The 18376-nt window shown below is 37.8% G+C and overlaps 1 protein-coding gene across 1 annotated transcript in view; it reads right to left on the bottom strand.

The window, feature by feature from the left end:
• The window catches only part of AOX1 (aldehyde oxidase 1), a 36913-nt gene extending 21781 nt beyond the window's left edge, over positions 1 to 15132 (bottom strand). The window contains exons 1-16 of the mRNA XM_058027638.1: positions 15021 to 15132; positions 14041 to 14098; positions 12990 to 13086; positions 12413 to 12521; positions 11796 to 11922; positions 10895 to 10956; positions 10214 to 10294; positions 9303 to 9383; positions 8113 to 8257; positions 7851 to 7943; positions 6012 to 6163; positions 5684 to 5777; positions 4871 to 4980; positions 3839 to 4023; positions 2561 to 2723; positions 1240 to 1332 (exon numbers count right to left, since the gene is read on the bottom strand). Coding sequence (XP_057883621.1) covers positions 1240 to 1332; positions 2561 to 2723; positions 3839 to 4023; positions 4871 to 4980; positions 5684 to 5777; positions 6012 to 6163; positions 7851 to 7943; positions 8113 to 8257; positions 9303 to 9383; positions 10214 to 10294; positions 10895 to 10956; positions 11796 to 11922; positions 12413 to 12521; positions 12990 to 13086; positions 14041 to 14098; positions 15021 to 15080 — 1710 coding nt within the window. The 5' untranslated portion in view covers positions 15081 to 15132. The remainder of the gene's footprint in view (positions 1 to 1239; positions 1333 to 2560; positions 2724 to 3838; positions 4024 to 4870; positions 4981 to 5683; positions 5778 to 6011; positions 6164 to 7850; positions 7944 to 8112; positions 8258 to 9302; positions 9384 to 10213; positions 10295 to 10894; positions 10957 to 11795; positions 11923 to 12412; positions 12522 to 12989; positions 13087 to 14040; positions 14099 to 15020) is intronic.
• Between the last annotated feature and the right edge of the window lie 3244 nt (positions 15133 to 18376).

The raw sequence follows: 18376 nt of genomic DNA, 5'->3' as shown, positions 1-18376 counted from the left end.
TTTTACTTCTAAAGCTTCTAGCACACAAGTGTTCAGGCTACACACTTCTGCTTCCTGCACTTTCTGGCACACTGTCTGCTATTGGCACAAAGTCAAGAATGACCACTCTTTGCTTGACTGCTTGAAGTTCCTCAAATGGATGTCTCAGCCAAACCACTTCAACATTTCCACCACAGAATGACAACATATTTGGATTTCAGGATAAGCATTCTTTTTATTCATCTTAATAATGTCCAAATGAAAGAGTGCAGACAAAAAATATGGCCTTACAGAATCTAAATAGAAATTTAAAGTGGAAAATCTCACATTTTCTGGGTTTCTAAATTTCTATTGCTCAGTGCCAATTGATCTGAGTATCAAATTGTTTCAATTTCTGATGTTCAGTCACTTTATTAGAGATGGGGAATAAACTGGGGAAAAGTCACAGAAATAGTCCCCTTGATCCTGGCTCCTCTAACTGCTTCTTGCCCTTGTATTTTTAAAAATAATAACAACTCTGAAGGAAATTTAATGTAACAATTTGAACAAATAAGAAGAATTTAAAGCAAGTGTTTTTCTAGGGAATATCTAAAAATTAAAAGAAAACCAAGTATTTACCTATATTTCATTTGAATTTTTCTTTAGGTTTCCAAAAGTTGGTATTTTAACTTGTGTACTGAGGGTGTCAAAATATTAAAAATCCTTGCAGGTGTTTCCACCATGAACTATTTATACGGTGAGCTCAAAAAACACCAAATGTGTTCTTTGCTGCTCTCTACTGTTGATTTAGGACAACTTGCTTGTGTTAATTTGAGCACACAATCATCACACACCATCTTGATTCCTAAATCTACAGTAAGAGCCCCTGAGGATCTTGAAACAACAATACTATAGCTATGCTACAGTGTATATATATACTATACCTGGGCTTTCCAATCTTTTTTTTGTTTTGTTTTTAAAATTTCTCTCTAACTGATTAGCACACTGCAATAAACCAATTTTGCGCAGTCTGACAATGGAGTTTGCTTAGCATATTTATCTTCAAAGCACTGTCTAGAAGAAGTGAGTATATCCCAGAATCTATTTTCATAAACAAGGCTTCTCCAAATGAGATACAGTTAAAATCAACCACTAAAAGCATATTGCTTCCAGTCCTTTGGAAAATCTGAACCTGACCTTCACACCATAGCTCATGTTAGAACTGTGACTTTTTACCTAGTCTCATAAAGCACAAAACAATGTCAGAATGAAATCACTTGCCTGATATATCTGGATACTCTGGGGCATTCTGGTTTTGAAATCTTGTAGGACACTCCCATATTCCACAGGTATGCCTGGATAACGGCAAGAATCCTGAAAAAGAAATGAATTACTACTAAAACTCACATTTTGAACATTACAATTAGAAAAGCCAACTATCAAAATCAAGCACAAAATCTTTACACAGGAAATGCTTTCCAGGCTCAAACTAGAAAGGCCTAAAACAACAATCTGAAAACAATGTCGAGGTTTTAGGTGTCACTAAATAATATTCAAAAATGTATTAGATTCAACAAATATACTTTTTAAAGTAAGTAATATCAAGTAGGGACAGACAGAAGAGCTTTGTTTTGAGGTCTGATCAAAAGTGGCTCAGAATCACTCCTGGTACTCAACAATTACCTATAATGTTGATTTAGAGGAAAGAGCTCAAGGTAACAGAAGAAAAGTATTAAAGGAATATTTTTCTCTGTAAGAATCTATTTAAGACAAAAATAAAAAAAGTAAATTACCCTAGAACGTCTTGGCAAGTGAAACTTTAGTGTCCTCATCTCCCAGTCAACAGCTCATACAAGAAGGAGGGTTGGTTTAGTATCTACAGCTTTTTTCCAAAGCCTTTATTTCTATTTCATCTATTTGTGTTTTGAACTACAGAGTAAGATCTTTTGTATATTGCCTTTGGGTCTGGGAGCTTGCTGCTGGTATGTTGTTGCATTAATATAGCTGAAATGTCTTTTAAAGCCTTATGTCCAAGGTAAAGATATCTGAGCATCTAAAAGTTAAATGGGCATCTCTCTGTCAGCCTCTTTGGGAGTTAAATACTTAGGTTATTGAGTAGCTCCAAACACCAAAGACAATGATTTAGCACACTGCACAAATTGCAAGCAAGAACACTCCTTTTATTTGCTTGCACAAGAGCAGACATGGGGAACACCTGGTTTGCTCAGCCTGGAGGAGAGTCAAGGGAGACCTCACTGAGGTCTTCAACATCCTCACAAGGGAAAGTGGAGGGGTAGGTACCAGCCTCTTCACTCTGCTGACCACTGAGAGCACAGGAGGAAATGGCATGAAGTCGGGAGGGGAGAGCTTTAGGTTGCACATCAGGAAGAGATTTTTCACCCGGAGAGTGTTTGAGCACTGGAACAAGTTCCCCAGAGCAGTGGTCACAGCTCCTAGCCTGAGTTCAAAAAGCATTTGGACAATGCTATCAGGCACATGGTGGGACTCCTGTGGTGTCCTGTGCAGGCCAGGAGTGGGACTCCATGGTCCTGATGGGTCTCCTGTAACTCAGTACATTCCATGATTTTATGAACTAATTTACCATTGTCTTCAATGACTGCGATACTTCCAGGAAAAATCTGTAGAAGAAACTGACCATCAAAGTTTTCTTATAGTCTACATTTTCATCACCAGCTGAGTCTGGAAGAGCAATTTCCTTAAGGACAAGTCTGCATGCTTCATCCAACATTTGTTCATTCCAGTGTCTGTCAGGAAGAATAATAGATACAATCAGACCAGGACTAATAAAAAATAAATACCAATGCAGTAATTTATGTGTACCATCGACCACAGACACTCCTGATCACAATTAAGTCAAAATATTGATTCTAATAATGTCTGCAATTTTTAAAATGGTGTAGATCAATGTTGCTCACAGAGCTGAACTCCCATAAGGAAACTGAATTGAGTGCTATGCCATCATTTTTAAATAAACAAATACATAAATAAACTCTATTACAGCTTTAAAGCTGCTTTAGCAGTCTTACTGATTCTCACCATATTGCAGATACTATCACATATTTGAAAAAAAGTAGATATAGATGCAAAATGTAGATACTTCCAAGGGATCTAATTAGCGGTTACATTTTCTGAAAGCACTCTCTTCTTCAAGTAACTCAACACCGTTAATTCTGTATAGTTACATGGCTACAGATACCAAAATATTAAGTCTGCTAGACTAAATTTAATAATGCTAAGCATCAAAAACGTCAACTAAAGAAATAGCTGCATATTAAATAGCAAAAAAAGGCCACGGGGGCTTCATTTAGTGTTATTTTTATGCTGCCTTAATTTGCAATTTTTTTCCTCCAAAACTTTGAGAAGTGCTGCAAAGTGAGAGGGAAAGTCAGGGACTAATTCCAGAGATTACTGAGACCTTGTGCATGAAGATATGTTGGAAAGGTGAAGACATGACTTGTGCTTCTAACTTTATTTGGCACATCTACTGTTCTCAAACTTGGTATTTTTAGAGACAAACTGAAGGACTCAAGAACACTGATGAGAGGATTATCAAATGTATGGGGTACAGAGTAATTTACTCATCCTTGGGTTTAGGTGCACAACTGACTGATGTATACCTCACCCACTTATCTCACAGGCCATCTCTTATCTCTCTGCATAATTCACACTGGAGCTGCATGTGCAAACTCCAAAATGTAATAATCCTGAAAAGTCATCATTAAGGTTTGATCATTCACTTGAACATACAAGGCATCAGTCAGGCACATGAAATCTTTCTGTACTGTCGTGTCACAAGGAACATGAACCTGAGCTTTCAAAGTCCCTTTGCTCAGAGACACACAAGACAAAGAAATTTTACCTTCCAGTAAGTGTCCAACAGGTTTGTTTTGCACAGACTGTTGTTGAGACAGCACCTCCATAGAAAATGCTTAGATCCTTTATAATGTCTGTACCTTCTTCAAAAAGGACCCTCATCCCAGCATTGGTTATCGGAAGAGCATTTTCCCGTCTTGGTGCTTGTCGAAATGCAGAGACGTACTCCCCCTGAGCAAGATTACAGAAATGCAGACATGTAAGTATCTGAAAGCAGATTTTGTTATTGTGCTATGTGAAGCAAGAGAACAGAACATTAAGAGCACAAATTCAACTTCCTGAGTATTCAAGACCATGCACTTTCTTCTCTTGACCTTTCAGTAGATTTAGCATCTTTGATTTTCTAGCAGCTCATACACAATCCTCCATCACCTACACAACTCAGATGACCTAGATTTTTCATGGTAGATAACAGGAAGACTGGGATTTTGTGGGGCTGTATTTATAACAAGACCATAAGTTTAGAGGCTTCAAGGTATTGCCAAACTTCAGTATTCATATAAGATAACCCATAATTCTCTTCTCAGATCCCATATCCACTCTTGCAAACCCAGTACTAGTTAAAGACTATTATTCAGTTCAGCAACATTTATGGAACCACCATATGCACATATCCAATCTTATCCCATTTTAAAGAAAAATCCTCAGGAGATGACAATGCTTTGCCAGTTTGATGCCAGTCATATCACAGGTGAGCACCCTGCTTTGGTGAGAACAATGGCAACTTGTCCAAGACCCCTTTCCACAGGGGATCTAGACAATTGCTATTTCCCTCATCATTTTAGGGCAAACTTTTTTCTGAATATTACTCTTTACGTAGCATTGCCAGCTACCTGTTGAGTTGTGTTTTTTGGCTGAAACTGGGAGATAGTATGGCACTGAAATGAATAAATGTAAGAAATTCAGAAAGTGAGCAGTAACAGTGCTAGTTCAAACAGATGGATTATGCCCCTTCTTGCTCTTTATTTCATAGTCTTTAATTCTGCATAAAGCAAATCTAAATAAACTAATAACTTACCTTCCTAGAATAGGGAATATGGATAGAGACTAAGATCTCTTCTGGTGTAATGGTATTGTTACCAACTCCATCTGCAAAAATATCACTCACAGGAATCTGTCGCCTTTGTCCTTAAAAAAAAAAAAAACCCAAAAAACTCAAATCCAGAAAATTCCCTACAATTGTGCAATTAACACAATATCAACAGTATTTTAATTGGCAAGAAATACCTGCTGCCTTCCTGAATAAATAAACACTACAGAGCTTACATAAAAAACTATCAGTGATATTTCCATAAATTCAAATGGTTGTTCCATCTTCCATAACATCATAATACCAGATTCCTAAAAAAAGTACTCAGAGGTCAATCCCCATTCTATAATCCTCCCTTCCAATACTGCCATGATGATTCCACCCTCAACCCTATCAACTTATTCCAGATCTCTGCAGCTGCTGTCATAACTACCTTTCAGTCTAAAACATACAAAATGAGGAAGCAAACTGAGTGGTAAAGAACTGCTGCAAAAGTAGAATGTTATTAGGAAGGTGGGGCTTTTGTTGTTTAGGTTGTGGGTTAATTTCTTCTTTTCTTTGTTTGCTTTTCCCCTGAGATCCTGAGCATTTCCAGGAGTCCAGAAAGGAATAAAAGCTATTGCTCTTTCCTTTCTCTTTTTGATATTTTGTTCTGAAAGTGAACATATTTGTTATTCTGTGATGGATATTATGAAAGTTCAAATTCTCTGAAGGGAAGATGACAAAATTCTGCAAGGAACCTAAATCTCTAAGAGCCCTTTGAACATTTAAATGCTACAGAGACAGGCTATCTCCTCCTACCTTTTGAAGCCAGATTGAGCATGCAGTTGCTGGCTGCCAGAACAGGATTCAAGTCTGATGTTGATTTTCTACTTATGATGTTTCCACCAAATGACTTGAAAAAATAAAGAAGTTTATGTTACTTTTCTCTGTAATCATCATATTAAGTGACAATACGAGATGCAAATTATATGTACATTTATACATATTGAAAGCTACAAAAAGAGGTATTGATAGAAAATTCATGGCAAAATCAAAATTAAAAATGCAAGTTCTACATGTGGTCAGGACCAATTACACATTTGTTACAATTTTTTCAAATAGTAATTGCAAGTAATTCCCAACATACAGCAACATTTCTTATCTGTTCTCCGCCCAGAGTTCTCAATTGCTGCAAGACAGCACAGAAAACCCTTGTCTTCTCTTCAGGGAACTTGGCAATTGCATTTGTCAAGATGTCTTTCACTAGAGAGAGGCTGCAGGCAGCTCCCAGAGTTAACCCTGTAACCAAAAGATCATGAAAGTGTAACGTGTGCATTGCTTTATTGCCTGGGTTTTAAAGTGACTTCAGACTGTAGAGTTATGACAGCTCATGGGAGCTAAGGCAGATAAAAGGAGAGGAGCCTTTGCATTTTAAAGGAACTGGAACCTTTATTTCAGGAGATTGAGGTAAAATCCCTAGAAATTATGAAATAGAACTAATACCTCACTTCCTCTGCTGAAAGGGAAATCCCTTCTGTGCTTCCAGCTGCACATCCCAACTGCTTCCCTTACACCTTGCTTTGACTGAGTAAACATTTAGGAGACATCACACAAAGGTGAGTCAGCTTCAAAATGCCTTCAATAGACTTCCTATTCCAAAGCATGACTTCCATCCTAATTTCATCTTCCTTTGCATATGTACCTGCTAGTTATTCTTCTAAGGTGGGGGTAGGTAGCATTGGCAGCAAAAACCCAAACAGTTCTAACAATGAAGACAGTATCATTTTTCCCACTAGAAAGAGAACTCATATGCATTTACTTCAGAAGCTTTTTTTTTGAAAGATTATACTTCTGATTTTTTTGTAAATGGTACAGAGTTCCCTTCTATTAAAAATAATTATTTACATAATAAATGAATGTTTTCAATGAATACTGGGATTCAATTAAATGTATAAATGAAAATAGAAATAAATTTAATGCATTTTAATTACGCAAAGCAATATTAAATTTTGTGTATTTAAAAAAAATAATCAAAACATATTTTGCATTTAAATCTGATTAGAGAGAGGAAATGCTATTTCTGGCTGGCAAACTAAACTGCATACCTCTTGTTTTAGGACTAGTAAGTCTCACCTTCAAATACCTAGGTTTTATTTACACACTTTAAAGAAGGAGTAAGAATTCTCCCAGCTTCTTTTCAATTCCTAGCTACTTTTCAGCAAAGAATAAACTAGTCTTTGAATAGAACTGTATGACTGACCAGAAATAAAATAGAGATTCTAAATGCAATAACAGAACTATCAAACACAGCTTATCACTTAAGAAAAAAGTGGCTTTCAGGCATATAGCAAGTAATTCATCAGATATGACTTTTTTTGAAAATTTGGCTATAAGCTAGTACAAGGTAATTTTTATTCAATTACTTTAGACTATTATAGTAAGTTGAGACCTGTTCTGGTTGTAGTTCTAATCCACCAGAAAGGATTTAAAACCCAAAACCTAGTCTAACTAAGAAAAAATCTCCACGCTTATTATAAACATGTAAGTTGAGGTACAACATTTTTAACCTATTATAATTAATGCTGTTATGATTGAGAACAAGATTAGTCAATGCATATCAGTGATGTCAGTTTAATCACAGCCTTTTTTCTAATGTAACCAAGCATGCCACATGCTAACTCTCCCTGTGGTTCTGTAAGGATCTCTCTGCTATTCAGCAGTCACAGAGCAAATCCTGCATGACTGATCACCAGAACCAGTATTGCCAGAATAATCACCCTTGCACTAAGGCCCAAGATAATATTGCTGGTCAGCTCTGCACTGAGTCAGGAAGACAAAACCCTCCTGCACTGTGTTGCTGGCAACAGCCCCTTGACCTGGGAAACAGCCAAGCATGCTTAGGGAATGAGTTGCTCAGCACTCTGGAATGGTGCAGCATTCCTTACTGCAAAGAAATCTACTTTGGAAAAAAGTAATGTTTACTGACCATCATTTGTGTATTTCAGCACATTCAGATCAGGGATGCTTGCAGGAGCAATAAGAACTGGATGGAACACACCTCTGAACTTCATGTCAGGTCCTACAAGATAGGAATAGACGCAGACAAAAAGCTTTTCTGCAACGACAGCTCCCACATACTGGAACGTAAGCTTAGGGATGAAGATGCAAAAAGAACCACAAACGTAGCCCCAGTCCTCTCATGCACACTGGAACTAAAGCAACAGGAGCTGTTCTGATCACATACATACCCACACTGGTGTTCCCAACCACAAGAGGTGCTTTAGGGTAGGTGGCTTTCAGATCCAGCAGTTCATCCAAGCTTACGGGAGAAATCCATGTTACTCGCTCCCCACGAAAAACCAGAGTTCTTTTTGGTTGATTTTCTGCCATTCTCTGATGGAGAAACATGGCACATTTAAATATTTAGACATACAGACAGAAGTGAGGTCTAATAGACAATAGACTGAAAGTCAAAAATGTTCTTAAACAACAGCAATTCTACACAGTCCTTTAAAATTGGATTAGAAGGGGACAGAAATGTTATGCTGGCTAATGTTTGCACAATGGTGAAAGTCGAGACTGTGTGGGTGAAATGTCTTCAAGTAATTCCAGTGGGCTGATAAACAAGAAGGATAATAAACAGTCCCCTAGCAAAAGATGTAGGGATAGATCCTGCAATTGCTAAAACTGTTAAAAAAGTGATTAAAAAATACTTAGTAGTAGTTCTTGGAGAGCACCAATGGCACTGACAGCAGCATCCTCTTCTAGATTATGCATACACTTAAGTGTCTCCGGCTGTTCTAGCACTGATCACTTGGAAATAGCTTGTGAACCAGTGCTGGTACAAAGACACAGTAAAGAACTCCTGTCCTGCAGTCATCAATCTTTCTCCAGAAGCAGTCAGCTAACTACAGAATCTGGCTTTGAATCTCTACAATGGTAATAAAGTAAAACAAACAGCATTCAGTTTTTCTAGGGCAAACATGCTGTCAATAATTAAGGATGCCTAACGCTTTCAATTCCAGCTGTTTATATCTTTGGCATACCTTAATCACAGGGGCTAAACACTCTCTGATCTGGGTGGCCATCTGAGAACAGACTAACACAACTATTAAGCCACAAAACTGTTTTCCAATGTTAAAAATTGTTTGCCATTCAGTTTGCTGTGAAGTATTTTTATCTTCAGCTGCTGGACTGAAAATTGAGTTTAAGTTGCTTCTTTATCTTCTCACCTGACATCTAACTCTGCAGCTTCATTTTCCCAATATGACTTTTTTTTGGTATGCAAATATTCAATAAGCTTACTGGGCATAAAAACAACAAGGAGTATACTAACATTAAAACGTTCTGACATTTCTTCTGATGAATTACTGCTAAGCAGGACTTAAGAATTAATTCTGAACAGAGCAACAAATAGTCTATAAGCAGCAAAAGTTACCATTAGTTCTGGAGGGAAGATAAGCTCCTGGGTGGGATCTAAGGGCTGGAATTCATCTGCTGAAAACAGGCTGGTGGACACCTTAAAAAGAAGACAAGCAAAGACCAAGAATTTTCTCATCATTAATTTCACAAAACAATAATAAAAGCAAAAGCAAAGCCAAACCAATAGACTGCGACTGAAGTTCGTAAAAAATTTAGTAATTTCATTATCATTTGGATTGTTTTTAAATCACCATGCATCATTTGGAGGTGCTGAGGTGAAAGAAGTGTTCATAATATTTTCTTAAATGTTACTGCTAACACAAATGACAGTGCAGAAGCAAGCAACTGAAGGACTAAGGACAGGCTTCCTGTAGTTCTACTATAACAAAGTAGCTTCATGCCAACCTAAAGTACTGAAAACCCAAAGAGGTAGATCAGCTATTACTGAAAGAAAATTAAGAACAAGGTGAAATACTTGTATGGATAAGAGTTTTCACATAAAATCACAATCATAGCTATAATTTTTTAGAGTGTATCAATTCTTCAGAGTCAAGCCAGCAGTTTTCCTAAGATACCAGTACTCAGAGCATCACTGATCATTGATTTAAACAAATTTCACATATGCCCTAATGTCTTTCACAATTCTCACTGTATTGGTAAAGCTCAGACTATTAATAGTACTGACCCTGAAGAGCTGTTCAAATCTCAGCTCTGGAGACCCAAACTACCTTATACCAACTATCTGACACAGATAGTGCTATCAGAGCCTCCCCATGCAAATTTACACATAGAATCCTCAATTTTTCAAAATATTTCCAAATTTCTCATGAGGAATAATAAAATATCATATTTATCAAATACTATATGCAATATTCTTTCTCTAAGTATTATATCGAAGCAGGGTCAGTATTATATTTAAAACTTTACCTTCTCTTCATTGTCAAACAAATTATCTTCCTGATCCAAGCAACATTTTCCATTTGCTTTTCTTTGACAACAAATGGATTCCTAAAATAGGAAAATCCCATTAGTGACATACTGCCCAGAATGGCAATGAGTTAAAGCTCCTAAGATAAGAGTGACTCTGTATTTCAATAAAGTTCAAGATGAAGTTGAATAACAAGCTGAATTAGAAGGATTAAGTGTTAAAGGAATGATATTAAAAAATTATTTTAAGTCATCAAATGTTGACATCCTTAATACAAAATAATTCCCACTGTGTAGAATTCTTTTGACATTGTGAGAGCAGATGTAGATGGTCTGTATTGCTTCCTTTACCAACTGTTCACTCCCATTTCTCCTTGGTAGGTTTCTGACACATTGCAGTGCGTGATAAATTCTAAGAACGTGGACTGAAATTCTGCTTTTATTCATGCCAGTACTAAATCACAGTAAACCACATGGAGTTACTTCAGATTACTCCTCATAATCCAGGCTAGACACCATGTTCACTTCTGTTTATCAATTTTTCTAAGGCGTTAGGCCATTTACTCAGAATGACACCTTTAAACAGAGGGAAGGGATGATCTCAGTGAAAATCTTGATGGCCTGTATATGCATATACACTGATGGCCCCATTCTAGCACTCCTATCACCAGTAGTTCTTACCTTACAGAAGGTTTTACAGGCATCTAAGATTGGCCTGTATCCAGTACAGCGGCACAAGTTCCCTGAAGGAAGGAAATCAGTCAGAAAAGGTTTTGCTCTAAAGATGTGGCTTTAGAACGTCATATATTTGCGTGAGTCGTGTGTTTAAGCTCAAGGAGAAGTGTCAGCTCTCAAAAATAAAAAACAGAACAGTGACACAAGACTTAGGACCTTGCAGCTCCTGACAAAAAATGCTGTTGTTTCAAGAGGCGTATGAAATAGTTGAGATCTGCACTACAGTGAATGCTGGCTCCAGGTCAGCAGGAGAATAAGAGATTGTACAGTATTTTTTACCCACTCAAAACATTGTTCTCTTCCCCCTGACTTTTTTTCTAGAGGTGAAGGAAACTAACATTACACCTTTAAACTCACCACACAGCAACAGGAAATGTCTTTAGCTCCACTGTGGCTCTAGAGCACAACAGATGACAGAAGGCAGTTTTACCTACAATAAATGCTCACACTTTCCCTTACTGAAGATAAGGCCAAGAGATGCAGACTATCTGTTTTAATCCTACTGCAAAGGGCCTGTCCTGCAAGGTTGATGACATTCTCAACACCAGGTATAAAGGGACCTTGGAGACGCTCAGATGCAGCTGCTTCTCCAATATGACATAATTTTTGCACATCTGATTTTAAGCATTTCAAAAGACACATATGGGGACGTTTTGAGCACCTGAAACAATCCACAGCTCTGTGTTTTATTTTCCAGGATAAAAGAATGACAGGGAATACAAGGCCTCCACCCAGCAGCAACTCTCCATGCATGCAGACATGTATACTCACACAGACAAGCACTCACAAAGCACCTGAAGAAATGCTTCAGGAACACACCTGCAAACTAAAAAGTGGCAATATTTACCAGCCAGAGCTGCAATCATTTGCTCTGAAGTTGGTTCTGGGTGGTTTCTTAGCAAAGTGTATATGGACATCACCATTCCAGGTGTGCAGAACCCACACTGGGAGCCATGGCACTTGGCAAGTCTTTCCTGAAACAAAATACCACAAACAACACTCCTTCCAGCACTCATCTCCATTCTAATGAATGCTCTCTTAAATAGGTGATGCCATACAAAATGTTGCCTTGGTAATAAACCAGACTTTTTAAGTAAAACATTTAAAACAATATCAAACGCAAATAATTATTTTGGGTGTGATGTTGATGCACATGTTACTAAAGAAGCTAAGTAACCTTCAGTAGACTTCTGTCTTTTTTGCACTTATACTAAAACATGAACCAAAGGGACACTGTCCAAGATGTGTCATTAGCCCAAAGAGAGCAAAGCCTGACCCACTCCAACAATCATCACGTATCAACTACTTGATCAGACTGTCAATATTAACTTGCCCTCTGTTGTCACTTAGCAGGGAAAACAACAATCTTATTAAATTCCCATGCCCTTAAAGCACTGTCACTAAATCCATTCAATCCAAAAAAGAAATCAGTAATCTTCCTATACAGTGATACTGCACTCTCACCTGAACTGGATGAATCCTGGTTTTGGTACTTCCAATACCTTCCACTGTAGTCACTGCTGCACCATACAAGGAGCAAATGGGGAGCAAACATGCATTGGCTGAATAGTGTCTTTGGAACATAAAGGGGAATAAAGAACATGAATATTATCTTAATAAACAAGTCTGAGTATTATTTTTCGGTCAATCAAGACATAGCTCATACTTACATACAAAGCAGCCACTATTAACATTTGGAATGAGAAGTGATCACTTTTTAGCTATGTCTCTTGACCCCCATATAAAAGCACATCTATAAGGACAATTCAACGGAATTTACGTCTTCCTTAATACCTCAGCCTTTTCTAATTGTCCTCTTGTCTCGCTTGCCCACAAGGAATCTGTCAACTGTATTTGAAGGAGAAAAGTAGGGAACAGCAATTTTTCCAGCATTCTCCTTTTGGATTAAAGCGACCTTTCCTCTAGATACTTCTACTATTAAGTACAAGTTCTACAACTCTGTTTTTAAGGTTTCATATCTGGAAATGGTATCAACAATCATAAATTTTTCTGCAGTTTCAAAATATTCTGTTGAGGATACCGTATCTTCTTTGAAGCTGGCTCATAAGTTGATATCATCACTGTGCAAGCACCACAACCACCTCCTCCACAGCCATACTTAGTTCCTGTAAGACAGACTGAAAATGCTGTCATTAGGGAAAATAATTATCTGGTTCCATTCTGGGCTTTATTCCACTCAAAGGCTTGAGACAACCTTTTTTCCTAAACTCCTAAGGAACACAGAATTTGTTTGGTATCAGCATATGTACTGGATTCTGTTCTATATTGGAATAAATTTTCAGTGAAAGCAAGATGGAAGCTAAGAAGTTACATGACCAAAATCCTCTTCCCAAGAAAACAGAAAACTTGATTATAATTTATTTTGGAAGAGGAGTAAGTTGTGACAGAAAAGGCAAGTGAAAATTACTTCTCCAAGTGAAAACTGGAAAGGAAGAAATATGTAATGGGCAAATCAGCTGTATATCTGAAATTCCAGTGGAACACTAAAACAAATTTCCCAGTTTCTCCCAGAAGGCCCATTTATAGACAGGATATTTGCCTTGCATCACATCTGAAGGATCACACTTCTGAGAGAAGTGTTCATTTCTGTGAATCTGGAACAGTGGCCAGTCTAAAACTGTGAATCAACAAACAGCTACTTTAATGTTCCAATGCCACCAAAAGAAGATGCCTTTTTGCCCCACAAAATTCCCACAGTCTCAGGTTTTCATCACAAGATCTCCCCTTTACTAGGAGAGAGACTATTACAAAGCCTGGGGACTTTTATTCTGTCAAGTTACTGACCCCTAGGTTTTTAGACTTCTTTATGAGGGGGAGGGGAAGAACACAGACACATATTCATTGTGTCTGATGGCATAATTAATCTCTTTAAAAAGCCAGGCTAAAAATACAGCAGCTCAACTGAAGAATATTTGGATTGAGAAAGAGACATCATTTAGTGCAGTTGATTTATCTTAAAGCTATCACAACTTCCTTAATCTGGTAAATAAACCTTGAATTAAAATTTCTTAGAATTTTACTTGAGTAAGGCTTTCATGAGTGACTTTAGGGAACAGACAAGAAAAGGATACGCCTCTTTCGCAGATAAGCCAAGAGCATTTGTTCAGGATCAGCATTTTTCTCTATTATCTACAGCAAGAAAGTAAAAACAAGGTTTAATTAAGAAACCAAGGCATTTCGTAATTCAGGGCACAGACTACATTCACACAAGGCCAGAAGAGAATCCTTCTCTGGTTCTCTCTCATAGTACTACACTAATTGCCAAACACCACAGGAGAGTTTGGATTCCTGGAAATTCCTTTTCAGACACATACACTTCCAGAAAAGAAGTGTTAGGGCACCTAGCAAGTACTAAAAATAACTCGTGCTCAGTGAAATTTTATACTGAGGGAACTGACCTTCGGCCACACTAGAAATAAAAATGCAGAACTTTAAAGACAGCATAAAGAACTAACTAATGATTTGCAGATTTTAAAGTCTCCCTGGCACTCTAACATACTGGAATAAACATTAGAGGAAGTCTGTAAGGCTATCGGCAGTAGCGATTTCTTTTCTAGTTTTATTTATATTAACCTTCACTTGCTGTAAGAAACTGACAACAGAAATATCCACATTCTTGATCGAGTACAGAATTTCTTATTTGGTCACTTAGAATCAGCTAGTTCCTAACACTTGGTTTGGATCAACAACCAGTCCTAGCAATATTATCTTAACGCTCAATAGTCCAAATTTGGGCACTAAAGTCTTGTTTTCAGTTGTGCCTCTGAAAACCTGACACCATCAAAGATGACAAGAGAGACATCCAAGTGAAAAAAGGGGTTTGCTTACCAGCCAAGTTTGATACCCAGCTGAAAGTGTGTTTCACTTTGACACGCTTTTTCTCCCAAACATAGCAGAGCTAGCCAAAATGGGATGCAACCATCCAACCTTCTTCCGGAGCTTTGTGCGAGGCTTCGGTTACACTCGTTCGAATAAATCTGAGGAAGCCAAACCTATGCCCTTCGGGGTTGCTTCAGGCACAGCAGCCCCTCTCTCTCCGGCCTTTACTCACCTTCCTCCCATTCACATAGAACACGAGCTCCTGAGCCGCCGCGGCCGCTTGCTGCGCCATGGTTCGCAGCCCGGTACCGGAGCAGCAGGGACAGCCGCGCAGCTGGGCGCGCCTCGTTATCCGGGGCGGGGCCGCGGGGCGGGCGCGGAGTGCGGGGCCGAGCCAAGGCGGTAACATGGACATTGTTCCCAACAAATATTGATTTACTTCAGCTTTCTAAAGTGTTATTTAAGTGTTGAAAAACGAAGTCGTGCCTCACACTTTCTCAAAGGACACAGGTGTTCTTGCAGAGCTAAACAGCAACGTTAACACTGTGCACTGTTATCGGGTTCTTATAATATCACCAAGAGTAATTTAAAATTGAGATAAAATCCAGCAATGTAGTGATCATGAGACCAATGTGATTTTTTTGCTATATTTGCATTCACAAAATAATCAGCAGTAAGGTTCAGGTATCAACCATTTGTAAGGGCTAGTTGTGCAGGAAAGGTCTTATAGAAAAAATACTTTCCTCTTTTTGTATAATCAAAATATATGGAATTACTTTCCTACAAAATTTCAATTAGATTAAGTAAACATGAGAAAAAACAAATTTAAAACGATAAAAAGAAGTTCAAATTACCTTATTCTCAGCAAAATTCTCCTAATTCTTGGTGATTGCTACAAATAGATTTTTATGTCAAAAATCATGAGCTGCTTTTTCATAATTTTCCTGGAAAGAGCTTCTAATATATCAAATGACCTGGTAAAACAATCACATATAGTGAAGTGTCAAAGACAATGCAGCATTCTTTATGCTGCTTTTATGTTATCATTTTTTGTAACAATAAAAAGAAATGCAACCTAGGAAATAACAAAGTGAGTTTTCTCTGTGTTCTATTATTGAACATCAATTTCAGCAGCAAGAGTGAGGATGGAGAAAACAAGGAAAGAGGGGCAGTAGCAATAATATGATTTTACAGTTACTTAGCTTCTGTGATCTTCAGGCCACTTTCTTTATACTTTTTTACTTGGAAGGATATCTATACTAAAGGAATGGAAGAAATGAAGGCATAAACCCCCAGGCCTTTTACTTTTATTGAAAATTTCATGCTTGTATTTGGGACACCCTAGCAGTCTAGCTGGTAACACCTGAGGCTGTGTGGAACAACAGGACCTTCACTGAAAAAATAATTAAGCCAGTCCCCAGTGAGATTATTTATTTTCTGGGAAGATAAAACATGTGCCTCTGTTTCTAGCTTTCAAACCACAGGCAGTAGAGAGAAACAACCATTTAAAAAACCATTGTGTTTTGCTGCTGCAGTGCCAGCACTGGGAACACAAGTTTTAACAGGTATTTCTTGATGGTTTCTAATGACACAGCTGCTGATGTTGATGAATAGTGGAAGCTAGCAAGAACATTTCAACTAAAAATAAAATAAATTAATTTCAAACTTAGTAACAAAAGCCAAGGAAAAATGCTTAATAATTTCTATGTGTACTTCCTTCTAAAAAATAACATTGAAAAAGGATAGAATCTATCTTCCCAACCATTTCTGCCCCTCTTCACAATAGTCTTGGCAAATGTGGTGATGTACACAGCATGTACCAGAAAGAAAAAAGTCTGCCTGCTGAAACTTCCCAAATAATGTTAACAGCTGTTTTGCAGTGCAGATGACATTGCCTGGGTGATGAGGTAAGTTTTTTATTGGAAGAACTGTCATACTGATTGAATACTCTATTTGTACTGCAAGGTTCTATATGAAAACACCTTGCTCTACTTACTGCTGTATAATTACAATCTCTACATGATCTTTGCAACTGATAACCACAGCTAGACAACTCTCTGTTTAGGGAATACATGCCCCCTTTGTAAACTATCTCACTAGTGATACATTTAACTCTAAATTCATATATGGAAAGTCCTACAGGGTCTTGAGGAAGCTGCCTTAGGGCTACAGACCATAACAAAATAACCACAGTAGAAAACAGTTGTGGTATTACTTAAGTGTTTGTAGATAACACATTTACGCCTCTTAGTGTTTATGGTTATAGTTCCAGACTTACATGTGGAATGGACACACCTGAAAGTTACATCCAGGAGTGTGTTCTGATATGTATCAGTCCTTTTCTGTCAAAATACACAGCTGAAATTCTGGCAACTCACGGGAGAAGGATGTAGGTTCCTCCTATTGAACTTCTTGAGATTCCTCTCAGCACATTTCTCCAGCCGGACCAGATCCTCTGAATGGTGACAGAACCATGGGGTATTTCAGCCACTCCTTCCAGTTTCCGATCACCTGCAGACTTGTGTAGGGTGCACTGGCTCATACAGGTTGTTAGTGAACGTGTTCATCACTGCTGGCAGCAGTGTGAAACCCTAATGAGCTCTAATGTTTTGCCTCCAGCTGGACCATTTGGCACTAATCACAGCCTTCCAGCTTTTCCACTCACCTCACTGTGCCCTTAACAAATCCATACTTTGTCAGTTTGTCTGTGGAATGTTATCAGAGAAAATATCAAAAGCCCTACTATAATTGAGACAAACATGTAGTGCTCTGCCCTCACCCACCAAGCTAGTTGGAGAAGTCTATCAGGTTCATAAAGCCTGATTTCCTGATTGCAAATCAATGCCATCTGCTCCCAACCACCTTCTTGTCTTAAACATCTGTTAAAGCACTAATTTCTCCATTAGCTTCCAGCTTACAATGTAATTACAATGAAGTACAAAGAGTACATTTAAAAGAATGTTTTAAAGAATATATTATAATTTTTAAAAGAATATATTGTATTTTAAGAATATACTTTTAAAGAATACATTATAAATTTAAGAATATCAGTTACACCTCTTAAAAAGAGACATGCTGTATTAGACAAAAGGTCAAGCTAACCAAAGAACTGGTCTCTGAGAGGGTAACCGGGGAATGTCCTTGGAAAAGGTACAAAAATTGGTAAAAGGCATAGTAAGGCTTCTCCAGAATCATCTTCCAGCCTTCAAAAATTTGCAATTCAGGAACACCCTATGCCAGAAATGGTTTTTCTGGTAATTCTTCCTAGATTTTTCTTCCATTAATGTGTCTGATAAATTTTTAAGCCTGTGTAAACTAGTAACATCTACTGCATATGCATGAAGAACCACTATCTATATCCAAAATAAGTTAATTTGGATCTCTATCTCATTAAAAATGCCTCTCTGTTGCAAAATTAACCTGAAGCTTATCTATTGTAATGTGTAAAAGCTGTGCAGGTAGTGAGCCTCTGGTAGCATCTACAAATCAGGTACTACCAGAAAACTGTCAGCTGACAGCACATTCTGGAAGGCAGAGGGGAAGCAGTACAAAAACCTGAAATCTGCATGGTATGACATTATTGTATTA

Source organism: Melospiza georgiana, chromosome 7, assembly GCF_028018845.1.
Source record: "Melospiza georgiana isolate bMelGeo1 chromosome 7, bMelGeo1.pri, whole genome shotgun sequence".
In the NCBI taxonomy this organism is placed as follows: Eukaryota; Metazoa; Chordata; class Aves; order Passeriformes; family Passerellidae; genus Melospiza; species Melospiza georgiana.
This window is presented reverse-complemented; position numbering and strand designations above follow the sequence as displayed.